The sequence below is a fragment of the Cynocephalus volans genome, chromosome X, assembly GCF_027409185.1.
Source record: "Cynocephalus volans isolate mCynVol1 chromosome X, mCynVol1.pri, whole genome shotgun sequence".
NCBI classification, from domain to species: Eukaryota; Metazoa; Chordata; class Mammalia; order Dermoptera; family Cynocephalidae; genus Cynocephalus; species Cynocephalus volans.
The window spans coordinates 77,282,607-77,309,945 of record NC_084478.1 but is presented as its reverse complement, the minus strand read 5'-3'; the positions used below and the strand labels follow the sequence as shown (position 1 = coordinate 77,309,945).

Below are 27,339 nucleotides of genomic sequence, written 5' to 3'. Positions count from 1 at the left end.
ATCTGGACTAGCGTTTGACCAAATATTTGGGTACTGTGGCCTAGCCAAGGTCACACATAAAATTAACCATCAAACACTATGAGGATATTTGTTGTTGATTTAAAAACTCTGGAGTAGGCAGTTTCAGTCAGTGATCTCTAGATCTTTTCTCAGTGATTCTCTTAGACTTTATCTCAAGGTCATAAGGTAGTTGTCCCAGCTCAACAAATCATATCCTCACATATCAGCGTCCCTAGCAGGAATGAAAGGAAAGGGCACTTCTCATATAACATTTTTTTGTCTTTTATCCAGAGAGAAAATAGTGTTCCCAAAGTTGTCAGCAGACTTTCCCTTGGCAACAGCTGAGTTGTGGGCCAACTCTTAGGTCAATAAATGACAAAGAGAAATTGGAGTACTAAATTCCTCCTTGGCCTGGGAGAGAGGCTCACTTTCCCTGAGAAATTTGCTTGCCTGCCTGGTATCTGAAGAAATAGTAAAGAAGAAGAAAGATGGCTGTTTAGTTGTCAATCAGCAGTGACTGTCATAATGGCCTTTTGAGAATAGAGATGTTGGGCCTTAACCAGGAACCTCTGGAATATACTAAAAGGGCAGGAAAGAGAAAAATTCTGGTTATCTGTCTATAGTACCTTAACATAATAATCACAGAGGAGCTTTTACCATATCTTATCTTCCAAAGAGAGACTATATCAAAGACCCAGAGAGGGAAAGTGACCCCTCCTTGATCCCACAGCAAGCTAGTGACAGAGCTAGAAATAGTACCTGTATTCTTCTGATTCTGACCTTCATGTTCTTTGGATTACATGTGGTGATCCAGTAGGTCTTAAGCACTTTAAGAATTTACATGGAACTAATTCCTGCCTGTATAACATAGGCCTATTGTGGTTTTTAATATTTTTTAAAAAGTTTAACTGAATTTGACTTATTACTATTCATTTATATTGTAGTTTATATTTAGTAGCAGAAGGGACCTTCAAGGTTATTAGTCCAACCTCACTTTACAGATGAGGAAACTGAGGCTTAAAATGTTAAATGACTCACCCAGGGGCACAGTTTGTTAGTGGGGGAAATAGGACCAGAACTCAGGTCACCTGACTCCTAGTGAGATATAACCATACTTTCTTTCAAAGATGTTCTGTACTTATGATATTTAATTTAATTTAATTTAATTTTTAGGGCTGGCCAGTAGGGAGATCAGAATGCTTGACCTTGGTGTTACTAGCACCATGCTCTCCCAAGCGAGTTAACTAGCCAGCCCCCTATGATATTTTAGACAGAACATTATGAATTCTATTTATACCCAAATCACTTATAATCTTATGAGTAGTCTTAACACTTTAAGCAGGGGGATACTGCTGAGATAACCATGTATACCCAAAGTCAGGACCCTTGTTTAATCCTTTCCTGCCTTAGCCATTTCCCTTCAGACAGAATCAGATGCACTTCTCTGCATCACAGTTTCTTCATCTCAAAGAAATGAGGGGGATGAGCTACATAGTTGATTTTACTTCTAAAGTTCTATGAATAATGCAAGCCAAGTCTAGAGCCTAGCTAGGTCTCTAGATTGCCATTCTGAAAGTCAAGGGGTATATTTCTAAGTTAATATATTTCTAAGCCAACATCTATTCAGACAACTCAGTTAATAGAACTTTTTATTTACTTGCCTGTGATTTAACCAAAGCAGATATTTAAGAATTCTGTCTTCTAACTGGCACTGTGGTGTCAGTCCCACCAGGCAAAACAGTCCTCAAGGGGGTGCATCTTCCAAAGTCAGAGTTTATTCCTCTGGAAAAAAACTCCCCAGGAAACTAGATCCTGCTCATAGTAGAGTATACACTCCCTGGGGTAATATGTTCAGAGATTTTTTTTTTTTTTTTTTTGCTTATCAGTGTAGCCTTTGTTTGTATGAGATAAAATGTATTTAGCTGCTTCTTACATCCTTTGATATCTAGGAAGGAGTTGGCCTTATTAGGCAGTAAGGGGAAAAAAGCCTTAAGCCCCAAGGAAACTTTTCAGTATAATATTTTCAAAGCGTTTACTTTTCTCTTATTGGCTTTGTCAAGGAAGGTACCAGTTCATCATCACCATCATCATCATCATTGCTATCCTTATCAGACACTCAATATGTTTCAAGTATTTTCCATACATCATCTCTTTTGAGCCTTGCAGTAACCTTATGATGCAGGTACTACTGTTATCTTCATTTTGCATGTGAGGAAACTGAGGCAGGGGAATGAGAACTTTAAGTAAGCTGGTGTTCAGTTCAAGGCTAAACTCTCACATTGGGAAATTGTTCATAGATGATGTTGCTGATATATATGACAATTTAATTTGGGCTGCAATTTTTAGTCCTTTAAGAAATTTGTCATGGTCACAAAATACTTTTCTGGGAGCCCTAAAAAACCTTGCATATTGGTTAGCTATCAGAAGATGAATAACATGATGAAGCAGCCCAAAACTCAATGGTATACAGCAATAAGCATTTATTTCTAGCTCACACATGTATGGATTTGCTGAGGTGATTCTGTTGTTCTCAAAATGTTTGATGGAGCTTGACTCAGGCCACAAGTTCCATTTAGGTCTCCTCCATGTTGTCTCCATTTTTCAGGGATCAAGGGGCTATCTGAGACATATTTTTCTCCTGATGCTGACAAAAGTGCATGGTGGGTGAGAGGAGACATGTGAGGTCTTTAAAAGGTAGGCTCAAACTTGGCACACCATCACTTCTTCACAAATTCAATTGGCCAAAACAAGTCGTATGGCCAAGCCTAACATCAGAAAGGAAGTGAAGTAAATTCTGCCTGTAGTGGGAGGAACTGCAGTGTCACATGGCAAAGTCATGGATACAGGGAGAGGGGAGATTTAGGAACAATAATTCAATCTGTCATGCCCTGGCTGATACTGGTGATGAGGAGTCAGAAGGTGAGAGCTAAAAGAGATGCACATACATCAATGGCTGTCATCAAAATGTAAATATGAACACATCTGCATACATCCCTCCCTTTATACTTCCTTCACCCCTCTGCTGCCAACCTAGTGAATAAGTCCTAATAGATATTGCTCAGAGGTGGTTTAACAATTCCATGACCAAATTGCATCTTTTCTATCAATTATAACAAAAAGATATTTGCAAATTGGCCAATTCACTAGCTCTACTTTTTATTATACATTGTGATGTCAGGATATCTATAAAGCTTAGATGTGACAAAATAAAGAATGAACTTTGTCCACAAAAAGCATTTTTGTCTTACCAAAAATGCACATATAGACCTATGGTTATAACCTAAAACTGTCTTCTAGATATGGAGATACTAGCAAAGAGCCCTTCCTTCACCCTTCCTCTTCTCTCTCTTCCACCACTCCAGAGACTTAGTACAGGACCACATCTAGCTCCAAGAGGTGGATTAACAAAGGTCACTCACTTACAGAAGACAGTCCTTCCTAAAAATCAACAAAAGGACATTTATAAAGGGATTATTTTGCTACCTCTACTTTTAACATACTTTGGTCATTAGGACTTGTTTATCCTTTATTATACAGCAATGTTAACTACTTTTAAGACATATAGAACAATGGTTAAACAATCTGAACGAATCTAACTCACGGGCACAGAACCCTTCTCTCCATACACTTCTTCCTCCCCCATCCCACTGCCACTCAGTCAGCAGTTAGCATTCTGTCCAAGACATCAAGTTTAACAATTTCATTCTCCAGATACAACCACTCTTATGAGATAATAAAAAAAACCTTGAAGATTAAAATAAACAAACAAAAAAAACCAAGCAGGAATAGAGAACAGCAACAACAAAAACCTAAGGCCAAGGGAGGCTAAATACCTTCCATACAGTCATGCACTAGAAAGGAGCAGAACTGGTACTTTAACCCAGGTAGTCTGCTTCCAGAGTCTATGCCCTTAACCATTGTACTATGCAGTCACACAGGAGGTATCATGGCACATAGGTAACAAACCTGAGCAGAGCAACTCTGCTACTTACTAGTTCAGTGACATGGAGTGAATTGTTTCACCTCTCTGAGCCTCATTTTTAACTGTAAAATGTTGATAATAATTATATCTACCTCACAGGGTGGTTGTGAGGATTAAATGAGATAGTATAGAGGGCCGGCCCGTGGCTCACTCGGTAGAGTGCGGTGCTGATAACACCAGGGCCACGGGTTCGGATCCTATATAGGGGTGGCTGGTTTGCTAACTGGCTGAGCGTGGTGCTGACAGCACCAAGCCAAGGGCTGAGATCCCCTTACTGGTCATCTTTTTTAAAAAAAAAAAAAAAAAAAAAAAGAGATAGTATATAAAACATGCTTGGCACTGAAACATTAGTTATGTTTCTGTGAATTACTTCTATACATTTTTACGCCAATGTCAAGGGTTCAGATCCCTGCACCAGCCAGCTGCCGAAAAAGAAAAAAAAATTCTATAAATTTAAAAATATATCTTTATAAGTATTCCCTTTAATATGTAGGTTGGAAGTGAAATTTTATAGGGTTTATAAACATTAGTTTGATTTATATATCTGTGTGAATATTCTTTAGCAGTCTGTAAGACCATTTGGTTTTGCCATCACTGCCTGACCCAAGAGAAAGAACAATGAGGCAGTTTCCCTCTGGGCAGAGATTGACAGCCAGTGACCCCACGTGTCTTGGCTATCTGGGAAGTTGCTGAGCTGTGCCATCTCCTTTTTCCTAAATTTATCCTTACCTTAAAAATAGTATTGAATCTGAATTTTGTACATAGTGTTGAAGGTGAATCTTACATTATAGCTTTGAGTTTTCTAATATTTTATGTTCATTATTTTTTCTCTGGGCACCCCCAGCAAGAAATTAGTAAATCTTTGCTGGAGTGCCCTCGTGAAGAATGGCCTTACTGTGTTGTTATATGCCAAAGTCCCATATCCTGCTGACAAAAGCGTCATCCTCCTATATGCAAAGAGTGACACACTATCCACTCAGAGGTCACAGCCCTGCCTGCGCTACATGCTGGAATACCCAGGGACTGGTGCAAATGGGTGGAGGAGGTTATATAAGTTCACATCCCCTTCCAAGTGGGAAGAGTAGAGGGACAACAGCTGTCAGCTCCACAGCTGCCCAAGTGATCCCAGCTTCATTTGGCCAGAGAAGGAGCCTCATCAGTACTAAAAGGGAGATTTGCTGAACCAGAACCAATGTCTTAAACCTTTGGCAATCGATGTTAACTTCCTCTAGCTAGGACAAAAGTTTGTTGGCTCTGGCTGCCTGGATGTGGTGTTTTCTAGGCATTTTGTATGATCCTCAAGTGGTCACTATCCCCAAGTGCTCATCTATAGGAGGTTCTCATAGGGGAATTGTGCAAAGCTCCTTACACTCCAACTTTTGATTGGACAGTTGCTCTTGCCTCAGTATCTATTTCAAAACATTAAACTTAAAAAAAAGAAAAGAAAAATAATGAAAAAATATCCTCAAAAGGCAGATATAAGAAACAGCAATCTCCATAGGCAATTTGTTGATTTACTCAAACTCTGTGAAGGACATTATCATATTAGTTAACCTCAGCATTTCTTTTTACAATTGAAAGACATATTGAGCTTTTGGGGTACATCTCTTGTCCTTGCTAGACTATGAAGGTCTTGAAGGCTAGTTCCAGTGGCCTTTCCATCTCTGTATTCCCCTCAGAGCTGAGCCCAGGACTGACATAAGCTTGGTTATTATATTTATACCTAGCATAGACTAAAAGAATCTGTATGACTTGAATGCTGAATTCAAGTGCTCATCTATAGGAGGTTCTCATAGGGGAATTGTGCAAAGCTCCTTACACTCCAACTTTTGATTGGACAGTTGCTCTTGCCTCAGTATCTATTTCAAAACATTAAACTTAAAAAAAAGAAAAGAAAAATAATGAAAAAATATCCTCAAAAGGCAGATATAAGAAACAGCAATCTCCATAGGCAATTTGTTGATTTACTCAAACTCTGTGAAGGACATTATCATATTAGTTAACCTCAGCATTTCTTTTTACAATTGAAAGACATATTGAGCTTTTGGGGTACATCTCTTGTCCTTGCTAGACTATGAAGGTCTTGAAGGCTAGTTCCAGTGGCCTTTCCATCTCTGTATTCCCCTCAGAGCTGAGCCCAGGACTGACATAAGCTTGGTTATTATATTTATACCTAGCATAGACTAAAAGAATCTGTATGACTTGAATGCTGAATTTATGCTTAAGAAGCAAAACTAGGGAGTAAAAACAAAACTGTGGTTTGCCTATGGCCTTAATGCCTATGACAATTTGTTCTTCTAATAATGTTCTTCTGTAACAATTCTAGTGCACATAAATGGTATTATAGCCTTCTTATATTAAAAATGATGCGGTGTCTTTGTTTTTAGTTATTGAATGTTCTGGTATGGCTAAAATATTAATATAATACATATAATCCTGTTTACAACAAGTACTCCTTCTTTCCTCCCTCCTTCCTTCCCTCCCTCCCTTTCATACATCCATCTCCTTTTCTTCTTTACATTCTTACATTCTTTCACTCTCAATTTCTCTCTCTCTCTCTCTCTCTTTCTCTTTTTCTCTCTCTCCTCTTAACATTTACTGAGTACTTGATCTATAGCATGCCCTCTGTTACTTATTTATATCTACAGGTACAGAGATGATTGAGACACAGTTCCTGCTCTCAGAGAACTCACAGTGCAGACAAACAAATTCACAATTATAGTACAGTGGGGTCAGTGCTATGATATCATTATGTACACAATGCTGAGGGAGCACAGGAGGGACCCCAACCCAGCCTAGGATATAGGAACACTGAGGAAGTTTTAGAAAAGACTCCATTGAGAACATGATACATGAATAGAGTCTTGAAGAATGAATTAGATTTAGTGGAGTGGAGTGTGAGGGAAAAGTATGTTCAGTGGAGGACACAACTTATGCAGGATAGAAGGCTGTCACAGTACACATCACCATCTTGCAAAGGATCGTGTATATCCTCTCAAGGTGGGTAAACTTGGTCCCGCAGTTCATACTGAGGACTGGAGTAGATTTTAGATAGTTTGCTCTATCTGTTAACTAGTTGTGTGGCCTTGGGTAAGCCATTTAACCTCTCTAAGGTTTAGTTTCTTTATTTGTAAAGTAATAGTACTCATGCTTATTGTAAGGCAACTCTGATGAATACATGGGTTTCAAATGTCCAGACTATATTACAGTTACTCAGAAAATATTAGATTCTCTTTCCTTTGTACTCATCTTTGATTTCCTGCATTACATGGTAGTTTAATTTAACAAGTGTATCTTGAGTACCTATTATATGCCTCTTCCAGTGCTAGGCCTTACGGATAGAGAGTTGAGTAAGATGCTGTCCTTGGCTTCAAGGAGCTCGGATGTATGTAACCAACTACACTAATCACAGAACCATGGCTTCTTGTCTCCTCCACACCATTAGGCAATAATTGACCCATTCATTTTCTAGCCTTCTGCAAAACTCCTCTCTATCCCTACCTATCTTTGCTTTCTTCCCTCCTGTTTCAGACAACATCCTGGCCCTTCTCCTATCCATGGATGATATTTTCACCTGGACTTTGTATCCCATCCCCCAAGCCCCACTTGTCTTTTTCTCATTCTTTCTCCCTCCATATTTGAACATACTTAATCTCTTCTGTATTAAAAATAGAGCCCCATCTTTACCCATAAGGCCTGGAGAGACCATAGCATAACAGTGATGGCCCAAGCGATGGTAGTCAAAATATTGTAGCAACAGGAACTCAGGAGTTGACATTTTTTAGAAATAGAAGTAGGTGGCCTCAGGATAGTCTATTAGCAGGGAGCAGGGTACCCAGTTCAGTAGTAGGAGGGAGGAGATGATTGGAAGGATCAAGATTGTCCAGAACCAAATGAGATTCAGTCTAGAGGATCTGATTACCAGTAGAGGGAGTGAGGAACAGGAAATTTGTCTGGGAATCAATTGAGATGCAAGATGGAGACTGGGTATTATGAACCAGGTAGAAATCCTGATGTCTCAACTGGGACACAAAGTCAAAGTTAGGCTAGTAGCCGCATTGACGTTACACTGAGTCCAGTGTATAGGGCCAGAGTTCTCAATCCACCCTGCCTCATGGTAGGCTTGTTCTCAGCCACTGGAGCCAGGCTAGACCTGTATGGGCATATCAAGTAGCCTCCACTCTTGGGAGGAGAAGGAACCAGCCTGCTAAGGCCTAGCAGTATCAATAAGGAAATGCTCATTCCTCATCTGTAAAATGGGGACAAGAATAGTAACATTCAGAGGCTTGTATGAGTATTCAAAGAGGTAATGCATGTAAAATGCTTAACATAACTGGCAAATATACTGAATAAGTGGTAACTATTAGTAGTATTACATGTAAGCTAGGTGAAAAATATGATTTTACTTGCAAAAGTTGCCCAGAATAGTAGAATAAAAGGAGTTGTGTAATACACTTATTGGTAGGTAGTTCATGTTAGTATTTGAAATCCAGCAGTTCAATGGTGTGGTCATATTTGGACAGGAATTTAATGTTTGTTCTGCACCTGAGGTTGCAAGGTGCTTCATATATTCATTCATCAGTTCATTCAACAGATATTTATTCGGCTACACTATATACCAGAGACTATTCCCCATACAGTGAAAAAGACAAACAAACTCTCTGCTTGTGTGGAGCTTACATTCTAGTGGTGTGCCAGGAGATGGGAGGCAGATGGTAAGCAAATAAGTAGATAAATAACTTTGGATAGTGGTAAATGCTGTGAAGATAATAAAATGGGTAACTTGATAAGAGTTGACTGATGGCGATGTAGTTGGTGCTGGGAAACTTTAGAAGGTGTCATACTAGAAAGCTTCTGAAGAGGTGACATTTTAGTTGTGACCTGAATGTTGAAAGGAAGCCAGCCATGAGAAAAATTGGAGAGTATTCTAGTCATGGAGAACAGTATGTGCAAAGGTGCTGAGGTGGGAACAAGATTGGTGGTATGTTGAAGGTACTAAAAGAAGACCATTGTATCTGCAGTGAACACTGTGGCAAGACTGGTATAAGATGAAGTATGTGGGGGCCAAATCATTGAAGGTTTTGTAGGTCAGAGTAAGAAGTGTGGATTTGATATAATCCCATTTATTTATTTTTTCTTTGTTGCTTATACTTTTGGGGTCTTCCTTATAAAGTGTTTGCCTAGTCCTATTACCTGGAATGTTTCCCCTATAGTTTTCTTTAGTAATTTTATGGTGTCAGGTCTTATATTTAAGTCTTTAATTCATTTTGAGTTGATTTTGGTATAAGGTGAGAGGCACAGGTCCAGTTTCATTTTTTTCCATATGGATGTCCAATTTTCCCAGCACCATTTATTGAAGAGGCTGTCTTTACCCCAGTGTATGTTCATCTGCCTTTGTCAAAGATCAGTTGGTTGTAAGTATGTGGGTTGATTCCCAGGTTTTCTGTTCTGTTCCATTGATCTGAGTGTCTGTTTTTATGCCAGTACCATGCTGTTTTGGTTACAATAGCTTTGTAATATAATTTGAAGTAAGGTAGTATTATTCCTCTGGCTTTATTTATTTATTTATTTATTTATTTATTTATTTATTTATTTATTTATTTATTTATTTATTTTTGCTTAGGATTGCTTTGGCTATTCAGGGTCTTTTGTAGTTCCTTATGAATGTTTGGATGGCTCTTTCTATTTCTGTGAAGAAAATCATTGGTATTTTGGTGGGGTTTGCATTGAATCTGTAGATTGCTTTGGGTAGACTGGTTATTTTCATGATGTTAATTCTTCCTATTCAAGAGCATGGTATATCTTTCCGCCTTTTTGTATCCTGTTTAATTTATTTCAGTAGTGTTTTGTAGTTCTCATTGTAGAGATCTTTTACCTTCTGGGTTAAATTGATACCTAGGTGTTTTTTTTTTTTTTTTTTTTTTTTCTTTTTTGGCAACTATTGTAAATTGGCTTGCTTTCTTCATTTCATTTTCTGCTAGTTATTGGAATATAAAAATGCCATTGATTTTTGGGTGTTGATTTTGTATCCTGCAACATTACTGAAATTGTTAATCAGCTGTAAGAGTTTTTTGATAGAGTCTGTAGGTTTTTCTATACATAAGATCATGTCACCAGCAATCAACAACAGTTTAACCTTGTCCTTTTCAATCTTGATGCCCTTTATTTCTTTCTCTTGCCTGACTGCTCTGGATAGTACTTCCAATACTATGTTAAATAGGAGTGGTGAGAGTGAATATCCTTGTCTTGTTCCTGTTCTTAAGGGAAAAGATTTCAATTTTTCCCCATTCAAGATAATATCAAAGCATTTGATAAAATTCAACATTCATTCATGACAAAGACCCTCTATAAGTTAGGTATATATGGAAAGTATCTCAACATAATTAAAGCCATATATTATAAAACCACTGCCAATATCATCCTGAATGGGGAAAAGCTGAAAGCTTTTCCTTTAAGAACAGGAACTAGACAAGGATGCCCACTCTCACCACTCCTATTCAACATAGTGTTGGAAGTACTAGCCAGAGCAATCAGAGAAGAGAAGGAAATAAAGGGCATCCGGATTGTAAAGGATGAAGTCAAACTGTCCCTGTTTGCAGATGACATGATCCTATATATCGAACAGCCTAAAGCCTCTACAAAAAAACTCTTGGAGTTGATAAAGGATTTCAGCAAAGTAGCAGGATACAAAATCAACACACAAAAATCAGTAGCATTTCTATTCTCCACTAGTGAACATGCAGAAAAAGAAATCAAGAAAGCCTGCCCATTTACAATAGCCACCAAAAAAATAAAATACTTAGGAATTGAATTAACCAAGGATGTGAAAAATCTCTCTAATGAGAACTGCAAACCACTCTGAGAGAAATTAGAGAGGATACAAGAAGATGGAAAGATATTCCATGCTCTTGGAGTGGAAGAATCAACATTGTGAAAATGTCCATACTACCCAAAGTGATACACAAGTTCAATGCAATCCCCATCAAAATTCCAATGACATTTTTATCAGAAATGGAAAAAAACTATCCGGACGTTTATATGGAATAACAAAAAATCACGCATAGCCAAAGCAATGCTGAGCAAAAAAAGTAAAGCTGGAGGCATAAAACTACCTGACTTTAAACTATACTACAAAGCTATAATAACCAAAACAGTATAGTACTGGCACAAAAACGGACACATTGATCAATGGAATAGAATAGAGAATCTAGAAATCAACCCACACACCTACAGCCATCTGATCTTTGACAAAGGCACCAAGCTTATACACTGGGGAAGAGACTGCCTCTTCAGCAAATGGTGCTGGGATAACTGGATATCAATATGCAGGAGAACGAAACTAGACCCATGCCTTTCACCATACACTAAAGTCAAGTCAAAATGGATTAAAGAATTAAATATACACCCTGAAACAATAAAACTTCTTAAAGAAAACATAGGAGAAACACTTCAGGAAGTAGGACTAGACACAGACTTCATGAATATGACCCCAAAAGCATGGGCAACTAAAGGAAAAATAAACAGATGGGATTATATCAAACTGAAAAGCTCCTGCCCAGCAAAAGAAACAATTAACAGAGTTAAAAGACAACCAACAGAGTGGGAGAAAATATTTTCAAAACATACATCTGACAAAGGTTTAATATCCAGAAAATATAAGGAACTCAAACAACTTTACAAGAAAAAAACAAGCAACCCAATTAAAAAGTGGGCAAAAGAGCTAAATAGGCATTTCTCAAAAGAAGATATATGAATGGCCAACAGACATATGAAAAAATGCTCAACATAACTCAGCATTCAGGAAATGCAAATCAAAACCACACTGAGATACCATCTCACCCCAGTTAGGATTGCTAATATCCAAAAGACTGTGAATGATAAATGCTGGGAAGGTTGTGGAGAAAAAGGAACTCTCATACATTGTTAGTGGGACTGTAAAATGGTGCAGCTTCTATGGAAAATGGTATGGAGGTTCCTCAAACAACTGGAGATAGATCTACCTTATTACCCAGCTATCCGACTGCTGGGAATATACCCAGAGGAATGGAAATTATCAAGTCGAAGGTATATCTGTTCCCCAGTGTTCATCGCAGCACTCTTTACAATAGCTAAGAGTTGGAACTAGCCCAAATGCCCATCATCTGATAAGTGGATACAGAAAATGTGGTATATCTACACAATGGAATACTACTCTGCTATAGAAAAGAATGAAATACTGCCATTTGCAACAACATGGATGGACCTAGAGAGAATTATATTAAGCGAAACACGTCAGACACAGAAAGAGAAGTATCACATGTTCACTTATTTGTGGGAGCTAAAAATAAATAAATAAATCCACAAAAAAATCCAGGCTGGAGGGAAGAAGACATAACAATTACAATTCCTTGAAGTTGATGCAACAAGCAAACAGAAAGGACATTGTTGGGAGGTAAGGGGGAGAGGGAGGAGGGAGGGAGGTTTCGGTAATTGGCCACAATAATCAACCACATTGTATTTTGACAAAATAAAATACAATACAATAAAATATAAAAAAAATAAAGATGGGGCATTTACTTAATTGCAATCAAATACAAAAAAATAAGATAATATCGGCAATTGGTTTGCCATAAATGTCTTTTATTGTATTGAGAGAATGTCTTTCTATACCTAATTTGCTGAGAGTCTTAATCATGAAGGGATGTTGGATTTTGTTGAAGGCCTTGTCTGTATCAATTGATATAATCATCTGGTTTTTGTCCTTGGTTTTGTTGATGTGGTGTATCACATTTATTGACTTGTATATGTTGAACCAACCTTGCATCCCTGGGATGAATCCCACTTGATCCTTGTGTATAATTTTTTTGATGTGTTGCTTTAATCTGTTTGCTTGTATTTTGTTGAGGATTGTTGCATCTATGTTCATCAAGGATATTGGCCTAGAAGTGAAAAGCTTCTGCTCAGCAAAGGAAACAATTAACAGAGTGGAAAGACAATCTACAGAATGGGAGAAAATTTTTGTAAACTATATATCTGACAAGGAATTAATATCCAGAATATACGAAGAATTCAAACTACTACACAGTAAAAAAACCAAATAATCCAATTGAAAAATGTGAAGAGGAGATGAATAAACACTTTTCAAAGGAAGACTTACAAATGGCCAACAGGTACATGAAAAATGCTCAGCATCACTAGTCATCAGAGAAATGCAAATCAAAACCACACTGAGATATCATCTCACCCCAGTTAGACTGGCCATTATTAAAAAGACTGAGAATAACAGATGTTGGCAAGGATGTGGGGAAAGGGGAACTTTTCTACACTGTTGGTGGGACTGTAAATTAGCACAGCCATTATGGAAAACAGTACGGAGGTTTCTCAAACAACTTGCGATAGAACTACCTTATGATCCTACAATCCTACTTCTGGGTATATATAAAGAGGAATGGAAAGCATCATGTCGAACGGGTACCTTCACTCCTATGGTTATTGCAGCTCTGCTCTCAACAGCCAAGGTATGGAACCAACCTAAATGTCCATCAGCAGATGATTAGATAAGGAAAATGTAGTATATATACACAATAGAATATAGTCAGCCACAAAAAAGAATGAAATTCTGCCATTTGCAACAACATGGATGAGTCTGGAGAAAATTAGGTAAGTGAAATAATCCAGACAAACAGAAATACCACATGTTCTTACTCATAACTGGCTGCTAGGAAGGAAGGATGTGAAGGAGGAAGAAAGAGAGGAAGGGGGGGTGGGAAGGAAGGAAGAAGGAAGGAGTGAAGGAAAGAAAGAAAAAAAAGACCCTAATAATATGTTGAACTTTGAGAAGGAGAGAACAAACGTAAGGATACTAGAGATGGGTGGGAGGAAGGGAAGGTGTTTGGGAAGTGATAGGTCGGGTAAAAGACATAAAGATATATCACGATTTGTAAGAATGAATATGCTAATAATAAAAAAAATTTAAAAAAATCAGTTAAAAAAAAAAAGAAGTGTGATTTTGATCCTAAATGTGGCAGGGAACCCCGGAAGGTTTTAAGATGGGGGAGTGATGTGATTTATTTATTTTTTTGATAATAATAATAGTTTTCATTTATTGGACAGATACATACAATGATAAGCATATTACATTCACTTACCTCATTTAATCCATATGCAGTACAGGAAGATATTGTGTTATTTTTATGACTGTTTTAGAGATTAAGAAATCTAAAGCTTTGTGAGGTTAATATTTCAAATCTCACAAAATTAGTAATTGTAAGAATCAGAATTAAGTTTGAGTCTATCTGATCGAATTGCTGAGCCTGCAATTATTTTATTGTACTAATATATATATAAAGTTTGCCATTTTAATTTTTTTAAGTTTTATAATTCAGTAATATTGATTATATTCAAAATAATGTAGAACCATTTTCACTACATATTTTCAAAACCCTCTTATCACCCCAAGCAGAAACTCTGTACCCATTAAGCAATAACTCTCCATTCTTCACTCCTCCCAGCCCCTGGTAAACTAATCTACTTTCAGTCTCTATGAATTTTTCTATTCTAGATATTTCATACAAGTAGAATCATACAATATTTAAACTTTTGTGTCTGACTTATTTCTCTTGGCATAATGTTTTCTGGGTTTATCTGTGTTGTAGCACATATCAGAGTTTCCTTCCTTTTTGTGGCTGAAAGAATATCCCATTTTATGTTTATACCACATTTTGTTTGCCCATTCATCCATCGATGGACATTTGGGTTCTTTCCACCTTTTGGGTACTATGAATGCTGCAATGAATACTGGCGACCACCTGAGTCCCTGTTATCAGTTCTTTTGGGTGAATACCTAGGAGGGTAATTTCTGGGTCACGTGGTAAATCTATGCTTAAAATTTTGAGGAAATGACAAAATGTTTACCAAGGTGTTGTAGCATATCAGAGTTTTACATTCCCATCAGCAGTGCAAAAGGGTTCAAATTTCTCCACTTTCTTTATGCTTGTTATTTTCCATATTTTTATTACAGCCATCCTAGTAGACATTAAGTGGCATCTCATTGTGCTTTTGATTTGCATTTCCAGTGACTAATGATGTTGAGGATGTTTTCACGTGTTTATTGGCCATTTGTATATCTGGAGATATGGAGAAATTTCTATTCAACTTTTGCCTTTTTTTTTTTTTTTGCCTTATTGCTGTTGAATTGTAAGAGTTCTTTTGATATTCTGGATGCTAGACTGTCATCAGATATGTGCATAATTGTATACAATAAATAGGAACATATACCATGCTGCTTTGTAACTTTTTTCTACTTACCAATCTAATGGATATTCATCTAGGTTAGTAAATATAATTTTCTGTTACAATTTGTAAAAACTCATGATGTTCCGTTGCAGAAATGAATCATAAATTAGGCTGTCTTCAGTTTTTTTAATTCAATTTTGCTATTATTAATAATGCTATAACAAATATCCTCATGTCACATGAAATGGATTAAATAGTTAAAAGAGCAATTGTATTGGAACTTTTTATCACATGCCTTTCAGAAAATGATAGAAATAGCTTAGAAAAAAATGGCAATATCAAAATCTTAACAATACAATAAGCTTGAGCTAGTAAATATACATAGAATATACAGAGCTATGTATCCATGAGACAGAGAATATATGTTTTTTGGGGGGTACATAGGGAACATTTACAAAAAATAGAGTCTACATTAGGCTGTAAAGGAAGCCTCAAAAATTTCTAAGAATGAATATCATACAAACTATGTTCTAAAACCATAAGACAGTGAAATTACAAATTAATAATAAAATACTTTAAAATTCGATGTTTGGGAACTAACATAATGTTAAATACTTTTTGGTTTAAAAATGAAATACATTCAGAATGGAAGATAACGAAGTCATTATATATCAACATGTGTGAAACATGAACACATTTCAGCAGTAAGTACAGGGAAAGTTTATTGCTTTAAATATGTTGATCAACAAACAAGAAGGATTAAAAACAAATGTGATGAGCGTTTAAGTCAAGAAATTGGAAACAACAGAGCCTACGCAAAGTAACAAGACAGACAGACATGTAAGAGTTAAGGGCAGAAATTAAAGAAATTAAGTGATGACTATAACCACATATGATAAATATAACAACAATAAAAAAAGTAGAGATTATTAGCAAAACCAAAAATTAACATATGACTGAAAACATTACCTGATACACTGGCAGAACTGATCAAGGAAATAGAAAATGCAAATAAATAAGTACAACAGAGAATATAGAATAAAATAAGTAAAATATTACAGACACAACAAAGATTTTTTAAAGAAACAAAAGAATTATAAACAGCTATATGCTAATAATACATTTTTAAAAAGGAGTTGAAATTAATTCCTGGGCCGAGCCTGTGGCGCACTCTGTAGAGTGCTGCGCTGGGAGCGCGGCGACGCTCCCGCCGCGGGTTCGGATCCTATATAGGGATGACCAGTGCACTCACGGGCTGAGTGCCGGTCACGGAAAAACGACAAAAAAAAAAAAATTAATTCCTACAAAAATATTAAAAAAATGTTGGCATAAGACTTTAAGTAGACTGATACATATTTAAAAAATTGAAATGGAAGTCAAAGGCTTCTCCTCCCCTTCACTCCCCCACAAAAAGTGATAGTAGTTGGCTTTACTGGTGAATTCTACCAGACCTTTAAGGGAATAATTAACTTTTACTGGTATACAAATTGTTCCAGGAAATAGGAAAAGAGTGAAAGCTATCCGGGACATTTTATAATGCTATTGTAATGTCGATAACAAAATAGGATAAGGATAATGTAGGAATAAAAACCAGAAGGCCCATTTTACTTATGAACATATATGCAAAAAGTCCTAAATAAAATATTAGCTAACTGAACCCAACAGTAATAAAAAAATGTAACTTGATCAATTAGAGTTTATCTCAGATCCCCCCGCCCCCACCAAAAGAATCAGCTGTGGAAATCAGTTAATGCAATTCACTTTATTATTAGTGTAAAGGAGAAAAATCATGTGCATATCTTAAAAAATCTAGACTTGAAGGGAAATTTCTTAACTTGATCATGGTTATATGACAAAAATCTATAGCAAACATTATACTTAAGGGAGGAGCTTTATTTGTTTGTTTTGCAGGTAGCTGGTATATGGAGAAACTTTAAAAACATTCATCTTAAGATAGGGAAAAAGGCAAGGATGCCCATTCGTCTACTACTGTTTAACCCAATACCAGGGGCCTGACCAGTGCTATAAGAATTAAAATTAACTAAATGCTTAAAGATGGGAAGGAAAGATATAAAATTGCCATTATTTGCAGATGATATGATCATCTAACTAGAAAATCAGCAGATTCAATAAACTTATTAGGCTTAATAAAAAATTCAGCCAGATTGGCAATTATAAGAGTCATCTACAAAACTTAATATTATTTTCAACACTTGCAATAACTCACCAGTAAATGTGATAAATAATAATACCATTCACATTAGCAATAAAACCTATAAAATATGCAGAAGTTATTTTTAACAGGTATACATGAGACCTCTATGGGAAAAAAATTTAAAGTCTAGTAAAGGGCATGAAAGGAAATGTGAATAAAATCTAAATAAATTTGAGACATTTTATGCTCTCAAATGTGTTGTCTTAATATTGTACAGATGTTAATTCTCCTCAAACTAATCTATAAATTAAAACTTAGTTGTGTTTTTATCCTAATATTCATTTGGAAGTCTTAAAGTTCACAAATAGCTGAGTCAACCTTAACAAAGAAGATTAAAGAAGGGAGATTTTCCTTACCAGGTTCTATAACATATTACAAAGTCAGCAGAGTGAAAAACAGTCTGGTATTGGCCCCCAAACACAAGACTAGTAGAACAGAATAGAGAGCTCATAGACAAACCTGTATAGTAATTTAATGTAAAATAAAAATAGCACTCCAATTATTGGGAACTGGAAAAGTTGTTAGGTGATTTTGGGAAAACTGAATCACTGTATAGAGAAATATGAAATCAGATTCCTACCTATCACCACAAACAGAGGTGGACTTCAGATAGACTAAAGGCCTAAAAGTGAAAGTTAAAACTCAAAGGTTGTTTTATGTCCTGTCATCTCCTCCCCACGTGATCATCTAAGTGGAAGTTCAAGGTCTCCAGGGTTCTGAAAAAACCCTTAGAAACAGTCCCTTCCCTGGTCTTGTTTCACTTTGTTTTGGGGGCTCTGCACAGGTCTTGCTTTTATGCCACTAAGTAATGACTTCTAAAAGATTAAAGAATATTTTATCCAGTATTTTATATTTTTAGTTCAGAGTCAGTGTATCTTATCAAATGATACTTCTAGAAATGGAAATCTCTCTTTATTTTTTCATTTTCAGCCTCGGGGGAAATGCTTCCTGATTGGGGAAGAGGGTGCTGCAGTATATATTGTAACTCTGTTTTCCTTGAACATTTCTGTCCTGTGGGATTTAAGAATTGGTGCTAAGGATCATTTAGTCATTATTATCATTTTTTCATGGGGGATATGGAGTGTTAACCATCCAGAAGACATATTGACTAGTTTTGCATGATGTTCAAATTCTAGGAAACTTTTAAATTGAGCAACAGAAATAAGGTGCTATTGCCAGAGAAAATTTGAATAGTAGTTTGTATTTGCCAGACACGAGAGAATCCATTCATCTTTCCCTTAGGCTCTTTGTGAAAGGGTAGCCTGTGGCTGGTCTACCAAGTGGATCTGTGATCTGTCATAAAGCTAGTGACCTTATTTCCAGGACATGTTTTGGCATTAGATAGTAAATGTTAGGTGGGGACCCCTCTCTGACTAATTTCTAAAGAGGAAAAGATAGTTTCCATGATATCCGAATTCTCATTGGTTTGGATCACATAGAATACTTATTGCCAAGTAGCACAACACTACAAGGCTGCAAAGGATTAGACTGTTTAATAAGAGAGAACAGGCTAAGGGCAAGGAAACCAAGTTGGAAACATGAGCACTGCGTCTCCAGACCCAGGTAAAGTATATTTCATTCTCAGATTCATAATTCCCATTAATTGTCAGTTGCGGAAAGGAATAGTGGGAAAACCACAAATTCAATTTTTTTTAGACTTAAAGACTGGCTTGTGATATCATGACACATGAGAATAGCTAAAAATCTGACATTTAAAAACCTGGTATTCTTCTTTCTTCATGAGTTCGGATTTGGGTCTTAGGCCTAGATTTCTCTTTCTAGCCTCTGGTTACCTTGGCCCAAGACCCTAGTCTAAAATGATTTGAATGCTCAGGGTCACTTGTGGTGTCACTTACAGGAAATTTGTTAACCTGTTTGAACCTCAGTTGTCTCATTTGCAAAGTGGAGTTAAAAACCTATCTCACACCCAGAAAGTAAATCCTCCAAAATGTTTAACAGTGGTTACTTCTATGCATTGAGCTTGAGAGGATGGAAAGACTTCCACTTTTTATACCTTGTACAGTTCTGAATTGTTTGAACTTATTTTATTTCAAAAATGTATTATTTTCTTAATTTTTAAAATAAAAATAAAAGGTAAGAAAAGATAATAACCAATATCCAGGTGAAAATGATAGATCAATACTTTATCAGGAAACCTGACTGAAACTATTGTAAATAGACTTTAAAAATGAAACGTAAAGACCCACAAGAACAGAATGAATAGAAGCAATAACAACAGAATTTTGCAAACTGGAGTACAAATGTGGACGAGTGACATATTAGTTACCAGATCCAGGAAAGCCAGATCCTAAGATGGCAGTGGGGAAAGCCAAGAACAATCCTGATTATAGTGGGGAATCCTCAAGACTCAAAAATTGGCAGCAACAGAAACCTCTGGAAATGGGAGCAGAGGTAGGACTAAGAAAAAGAAAGATTTAAATGTATCAATTTCTCCCCCAAAATGGATCAGCCAAATGAAGCCAAATGAAAAACAAATGAAACCCAAAGTGACAAATTTGACAATTACAAAATATAATTGGAGGTTTGAGTCAGCTTTTTAGCCCCTGCTCTTCAGTAGTCATAGGAAATTCCCCACAGTCACGCAAGTACTTGAACATGAAAGATAGAGACTGAAACAAACAGATCAAAAACAAGTAGAAGGAAATAGAGAGAGATGAATACTTAAAATATATAACTTTTATATTTTCAGATAGGTGAGAGGAGACTGCATCTGTGAAATAATAGAATGCTCTTAGAAGAGAACAAAGATGAACTTTTGGAAATTAAAAATATGATAATAGAAATGAAAAACTCAGTAGAAAGTGTGGAAGATAAAGTTTAAAAAATTTTTGAAAGTAGGTCAAAAAGAGAAAGAAGTAGAAAATTAGAGAGAAAATAGAAAAGTAAAGTAGTTCCAAATAAAGGAATTTCATAAAGATAAAATAGTGTGAAGAAGTTTATACATGAAACAATTGAAAGGATTTTCCCAGAACTATAAGGTTTGAGCTTAAAACACTGAAAGGGTCTACCTAGGGATCCACCACATTGGATGGAGGTAGATTTTTTACCTAAGGACAGCATCAGGAAATTTCAGAATCTCTGGAACTAAGACAGGAGCCCACAAACCTAGCATTCTGTATCTAGCCAAACTATTAATTAAATATGAGCATAAATAAAGAAATTTTAAATGTGCAAGGTCTCAAAAACTCATATATACTCTTTTTCAGGAAGCTACAGGTGAATGGGCTTCATCATTACAAAGCAAGAAAAATGAAAACAAGGAATATTGAAAAAAAGAACAAAAAAGAGTACCAACATAAAAGAGAATCCCCAGGGTGATGGTGATAGGAGATCCCAAAATGACAACTGGGCACATATGCATAGAATGCAACAAATCCAGATTAGAACTGCCAGAAGTTTCTGGTTGATATTAGTTTAGGATGAAGTGATATGAATGAACATATCGAGACGAAATTTAGAGAACTGAAAGAGAGTTAGAGATTAAATCAGTGCTACACACATTGAAAACTAAACAATCAACCAAAGCAAAACAAAAAGGCAATTATTAACATTAGGGAATATGAAAAGTTGTACAGGGAAGTCAGATTAATTATATTCTACTGTATGGATCAGCTATTAATAGTGTTTAGATAGTAATAATGTAAATACTGAATACAGGTCAAACCAAAATTACAATAAATGTATATTAGGAGTATGGAAAGAAGGGAAGTGTGTGTAGGGGAGAAGTGGTACTGGTGCTGATGGTAATAATGGTACAGGAAGAGGAAAGAGTATCTAAATCCTTATCTTCCATATTGGGAAAATAATAGATAATGCATAAAAATTAAGAAATAACAATTTAAAAATTTTATTCTGAGATGTTAGAGATATTGACATAAATGCTAGAAGAATTGACTTAAAGAAATGAAAGTGGTTGCTTCTGGGGAAGGCAAAATAGGAGAAAAAGGGCTGGGAATTGCTGCTTGTCTTAACCAACTGCGTAGAACTAGATGCTTATTCGATTAAAGAAAAACTTTATAATAAAGTTTCTTAAACTTGAAATGCTACTTAAGTGATCATTTGAGCATCATGAGTGTGATGCTGCAATCGAGTTCCCAGGCTCTATTTCTTCTTTTCAGTGTCTGATTCTTTATAGAACTGTATAAAATTCTATGACATAAAAAAATTTTTGAAGTTAAACCTAGCATTCAGAGTTAATGTGGAGATTTGAATTAAGTAATGTATAATAAAGAATCTCATACTCTGCTTGGCAAATGTGTGTTCTCAAGAAATGAAAGTTCCTTCCTTTTCTTCACCAGTCTGACAACTGTCTTGGTGTAGCATTTTGAGCTGAGGAAGCAAAGTGACTCTTGATTAGAACCTCTGCTACATTTGACACTTGCAGTCAAATTGACCCTGGAACGAAAATTCTTTTTAACCAATGTTGGGATGGCTCAGAAGTAGTAGGCTGAGGTCCCTGCTTGCTGAATGTGATGGAATTAAATGTAAGTGGACTCATGAAGAAATAGAAAATCTGAATAGACCTATAAAAAGTAAGCCATTGACTTATTAATCAAAAAGCTTGCCAGAAAGAAAAGCCCAGGACCAGATGACTTCACTGTTGAATTCTACCAAATGTTTAGTAAATTAACACAACCCTTCACAAAATGTTCCAAAAATAAAAAAGGAAACACTTCCCAACTCATTCTATGACACAAATATCCTGATAGCAAAACCAAAGATATAACAAGAGATCCACACTATAGACCAATATCCCTTATGAATATAGATGCAGAAATCTTCAACAAAATGCAAGCAAACCAAATCCAACAATATATAAAAAGAGTTGCATACCATAACCAAGTGAGATTTATCCTAGGAATTCATGGTTGATTTAGCATCAGAAATATCAATCAATGCAGTCAGTACACTATATCAATAGATTAAGGGACAAAAAACACATGCACATCTCAATAGACATAGAAACAGCATTTGACAGACTCCAACACCATTTCATGTTAAAAACACTGAACAAACTAGGAATAGAAGGGAACTTCTTCAACTTGATTAATGGCAGCTATGAAAACCCACAGCTAATATCATACTTAATAGTAAAAGACTAAAATAATTCCCTCTAAGACCAAGAACAAGACAAAGATATCTACTCTCTTCACTCCTATTCATTATTGTACTGGAGGTTCTAGTCAGGATAATTAGCCACAATTGGAAAGGAAGAAGTAAAATTATCCTTAATTTGCAGATAACTTCATCATATACAAAAATAAATGGTATTTCTATCCACCATCAATGAACAATCTAAAAATTAAATTAAAACAATTCCATTTACAATAGCATCAAAAAGATTAAAATACTTAGGTATAAATTTAACAAAAGAAGTGCAAGACTTGTATTGTACACTAATAACTACAAAATATTATTGAAAGTAATTTTAAAAGGACTAAATAAATAGAAACAAAACCCATGTTCATGAATTGGAAGACTTAATATTGTGAAGATGGTAGTACTCATCAAATTGATTTACAGTTTCAGTATAATCCTTATCAAAATTCCAGCTGGCCATTTTGCACAAATTAATAAGGTGATCCTAAAATCCATATAGATATGGAGTGTACCAGAACAGCAAAAAAGAAAAAAAATCTTGACAAAGACAAATTTTTAAATTTCAAAACTTACTAGAATGCTATAGTGATTAAAACAGTATGGTGCTGATAAAAGGATAGACATATAGATCAATAGAATAGAACTGAGAGTCCAGAAATAAATGTATTTATTGATATTTTGCAAAGATGTCAAAACAAGTGGGAAGAATAGTCTTTTGAATAAATGGTGCTGAGATTACTGGACATCCACATGCAAAAGAATGAAATTGGAGCAGTACTTCATTACCGTGTTCAAAAATTAACTCAGTATAAATGTATAAGCTAAAGCTGTAAAATATAAAACTCTGAGAAGAAAATATAGGTGTAAATCTTTATGACATTAGATTAGGCAAAGTTTCCTAGATATGACACCAAAAGCACAAGCAACCAAAGAAAACTTAAGACAATTGGACTTTACAAAATTAAAAACCTTTACGCTTCAAAGGATACTATGAAGAAAGTGCCAAGACAACCCAAAAAAGTGGAGAAAATACTTGTAAATTTGGTATTCTGAATATATAATTAATTCTTATAAGTCAGTAATAAAAAGATAAGTAAACCCAGTTTAAAAATGGAAAAAGAATTCAGTAAACATTTCCCCAAAGGATATATGCAAAAAGTCCTTAAGCACAGGAAAAGACATTCAATATCATTAGTCATTAGGACAATGAAAATCAAACATCAGTGAGGTACCAATTCACTTTCACTAGGTTGGTTGTAATAAAAACAATAGATAATAAGTATTGGTAAGGATGTGGAGAAACTGGAACTCTTACTCACTGCTATTGGGAATATTGCTATTGGGAATCCATTTTGGAAAAGTTTGGCACTTCCTCAAAAGGTTAAACATAGAGTTACACATGATCCAGGACTTCCACTCCTAGATATATGCCCAAGAGAAATGAAAACTTAACTACAGAAAATCCTGCACATGAATGTTTCTAGCAACAATAATTCATAATAGCCAAAAAAATAGATGTAACCCAAATGTTCATCAATTGATGAATTCATAAAGAAAATGTAATATGTCCATACAATCAAATATTATTCAGTCATAAACTTGAAAACATTATTCTAAGTGTAAGAAGCCAGTCACAAAAGGCGATTTTCCATGATTCCAGTTATATGAATCGTCTAGAATGGGAAAGTCCATAGAGACAGGAAGTAGATTGTGACTGCTTTGGATTTTTTGTTTTGTTTGTTTTTGGCAGCTGGCTGGTACAGGAATCTGAACCCTTGACTTTGGTGTTACAAGGTGGTGCTCTAACCAACTGAGCTAACTGGCTGGCCCTAGATTGTGACTTGTTGAGGGTGGGCGGAGGGAGGAGTGAGGAGTGACTGCCGATATATACGGGATTTCTTCATAGGGTGATGGAAGTATTTTGAAATTAGATAGCAGTGATGCTTGCACAGCTTTGAGAATATACTAAAAACCACTGAATTATACACTTTAGAAGGGTGAATTTTATGATATGTGAATTGTATCTCACAGTTTTTATTTAAACAGTGGAAGTGGAGGGGAAAGTGGCCCACAGAACTTTATCTGTTCCTGGAGAAAGCACTAAGTAAGGTTTTCTGGCTCCCACTCTTTCCTCAAATAATTGTCACTTTAAATAGATTTAGCATCTGGAGGAACAGTTTGTCCTGCCTCTGTTTTGTGTGAAAATCTCCAAGTTCTGTATTTTGGTAACTGAGTTAGGGCTAGGACTCTATGTCTATTTGAGCTTTATTCACAAGACTCCCCAATTATTTATAAGCCCCCTGGCTGTTATTTCTCCCATGATCATCTGGGTTATATTTGACCTTGTAGAAAGAGTCAGATAGACGTGTATATTATTTGACCTTGGACAAGTTGGTATACCTCATTTGAACCTTAATATCCTTTACAATTAATGCTTCTCAGGGCTATGAAGACTAAATGAGACAATGGGTTTTAAGCCTATCACAGTGCCTGGCCTGCTGTAGGTCTCAGCTAATGTTAGCTTCTTCCATACTTCCTTCTGTCCATTAAAAACAAAACAAAGCAAAACAAAATTATTCTGGTAAAGAGATCGCTCAGCTCTGTCCTAGCTTCTACCCAGGAACAGATTGCCTCTACCAATAAACCATGGGTGAGATTTTCTTTTTTCTTGTTACCTATATGTCCCTTGCTGTGCCTCTCCTGGTATCTGGTACATTGTAGATGCTCAGTGAGTTTGGATTTCCTATGAGACAATACAAGCGGTTGTTACATGGATTTCCCAGCATGGTGCTGAGGGGATTGCAGAGTGTCAGCATTAGTCTGTGACAAACGAGCATTGTTAAGTACTACTTTGGAGGCTGTGTGATTTCCAGTTGTGCTGAGCATCAGAGAAGTTAATTAAATTTTGTACTCAAAGAGAGTGAAGTCTGATTCTTCTATCCCCCTTAAAGCTCTTGCTTTCCGGCTAAACCTTCCAGGATTTTCCTCTCATAGTTTACATCAGCGTATAATATGCAGCAGTGAAATGCTTAAATAATATCAAATAATTCACTCAAAGAGGCAATCCCAGGTTCCTATTGCCTTAGAAATGTTTTACTTATTATTACACTATCTACATGCATTGTAGATTAGCCTGTTTAAGACATATATTTAATTCACTTTTGTGTTCCTTCTCCCTTTGTAAAAAAATTTGAATGAGCAGTCAATTCATGGGAAAATTATTGAAGCGAAGAAAAGGTAACTATTTTGTAGGCCCTAAGTGTCATTCTCTGAGCAGCAGCTCCCAGAGCCTTCAGCTGTACCAGTAGGAACTGCTCTTTCTTTAGGCGGAATGGTTTGAGTTTATATTTGAGGAATTTGAAACCGCTGAGACCAATACAAAAGCAAATTCTCTGTTGCTTTTTTTTTTGCCCTTCCCAGGACATAGCAGGATTGACCATATGAAACTTGACACTGTCTCCTTTCATCCTTATCTCTAAAAAGACAGAACTAAAACTACGGACATTTAATCTATGCCTTCTCTCCCATGTCTAGGAGCGGAAAAAGAAATTTGAAAAGGATGGTGAGAGGTTTTATTCTTTGCTGGACCGGCACTTACATCTGTCTTCCAAAAAGAAAGAGTCCCAGTTACAAGAGGTATGTTCAGAAAGCTTGTCCTTGCTTCCCATTGCCAGCTATGCCTTGGAAACTGTGGCAGTTTCCTATTGCAAGGCTTTCCCCATACCTTGTCTCAGCAGGTGTGATAGTAGCACTTGCAGTTAAAACTGTGAGCTGGAATTCAGGAGCCCTGAGTTCTCAAGCCAGCTCCTTCACTAATTCATGGTGTGACCTTGGATAATACACTTCTTTCTTTCACCTCCTTGGTTAAGTTGATTCCTAGGTATTTTACTTTTGTGGTGACTATTATAAACAGACTTGCTTTCTTGATTTCTTTTTCTCCTAGTTTGTTATTGGAGTATTAAAATGCTACTGATTTTTTGTGTTGATTTTGTATCCTGCAACTTTACCAAAATTATCAGTTCTATGAATTTTTTGGTAGAGTCTTTAGGTTTTTCTATATATAGGATCATGTCATCTGCAAGCAGGGACAGTTTGACTTAGTCTTTTCCAACCACAATGCCCTTTATTTCCTTCTCTTGCTTGATTACTCTGGCTAGTACTTCCAATTCTGTGTTAAATAGGAGTGTTGGTAGTAGGCATCTTTGTCTTGTTCCTGTTCTTAAGGAAAAGGCTGAAAGCTTGGATTGAAAGAATAAACCATTCAGGATGATATTGGCAGAGGGTTTTTCAAATATGGCTTTCATTGTTTTGAGATACTTTCCGTCTATACCTAATTTGCTGAAAGTCTTTATCAAGAAGGAATGTTGAATTTTGTCAAATGCTTTTGCTGTATCTATTGAGATAATCATATGGATTTTGTCCTTGGTTTTGTTGATGTGGTGTATCACATTTATTAACTTGTGTATATGGAACCATCCTTGCATCCCTGGAATGAATCCCACTTGATCATGGTGTATAATTTTTTTGATGTGTTGCTGTATTCTGTTTGCTAATATTTTGTTGAGGATTTCTGTATCTGTGTTCATCAGAGATATTAGCCTGTAGTCTTCTTTTTTTTGTTGTATCTTTATCTGGTTTTGGTATCAGGGTGATAGAATGAGTTTGGGAGAATGGCGCCTGTTTGAATTTGTTGGAATAGTTTGAAGAGATTTGGTATTAATTCCTTTAAAAAGTTTGGAAGAATTCAGCAGTAAGGTCATCTGCCACCCAGTCCTGGGCTTTTCATTGTTGAGAAACTGCTGATTAC

The 27,339-nt window shown here is 36.0% G+C and overlaps 1 protein-coding gene across 1 annotated transcript in view; it reads left to right on the top strand.

Annotated features, from left to right (window-relative positions):
* OPHN1 (oligophrenin 1) overlaps positions 1 to 27,339 on the top strand; it is a 440,991-nt gene that overhangs the window by 201,511 nt on the left and 212,141 nt on the right. The window contains exon 6 of the mRNA XM_063083139.1: positions 26,067 to 26,168. Coding sequence (XP_062939209.1) covers positions 26,067 to 26,168 — 102 coding nt within the window. The remainder of the gene's footprint in view (positions 1 to 26,066; positions 26,169 to 27,339) is intronic.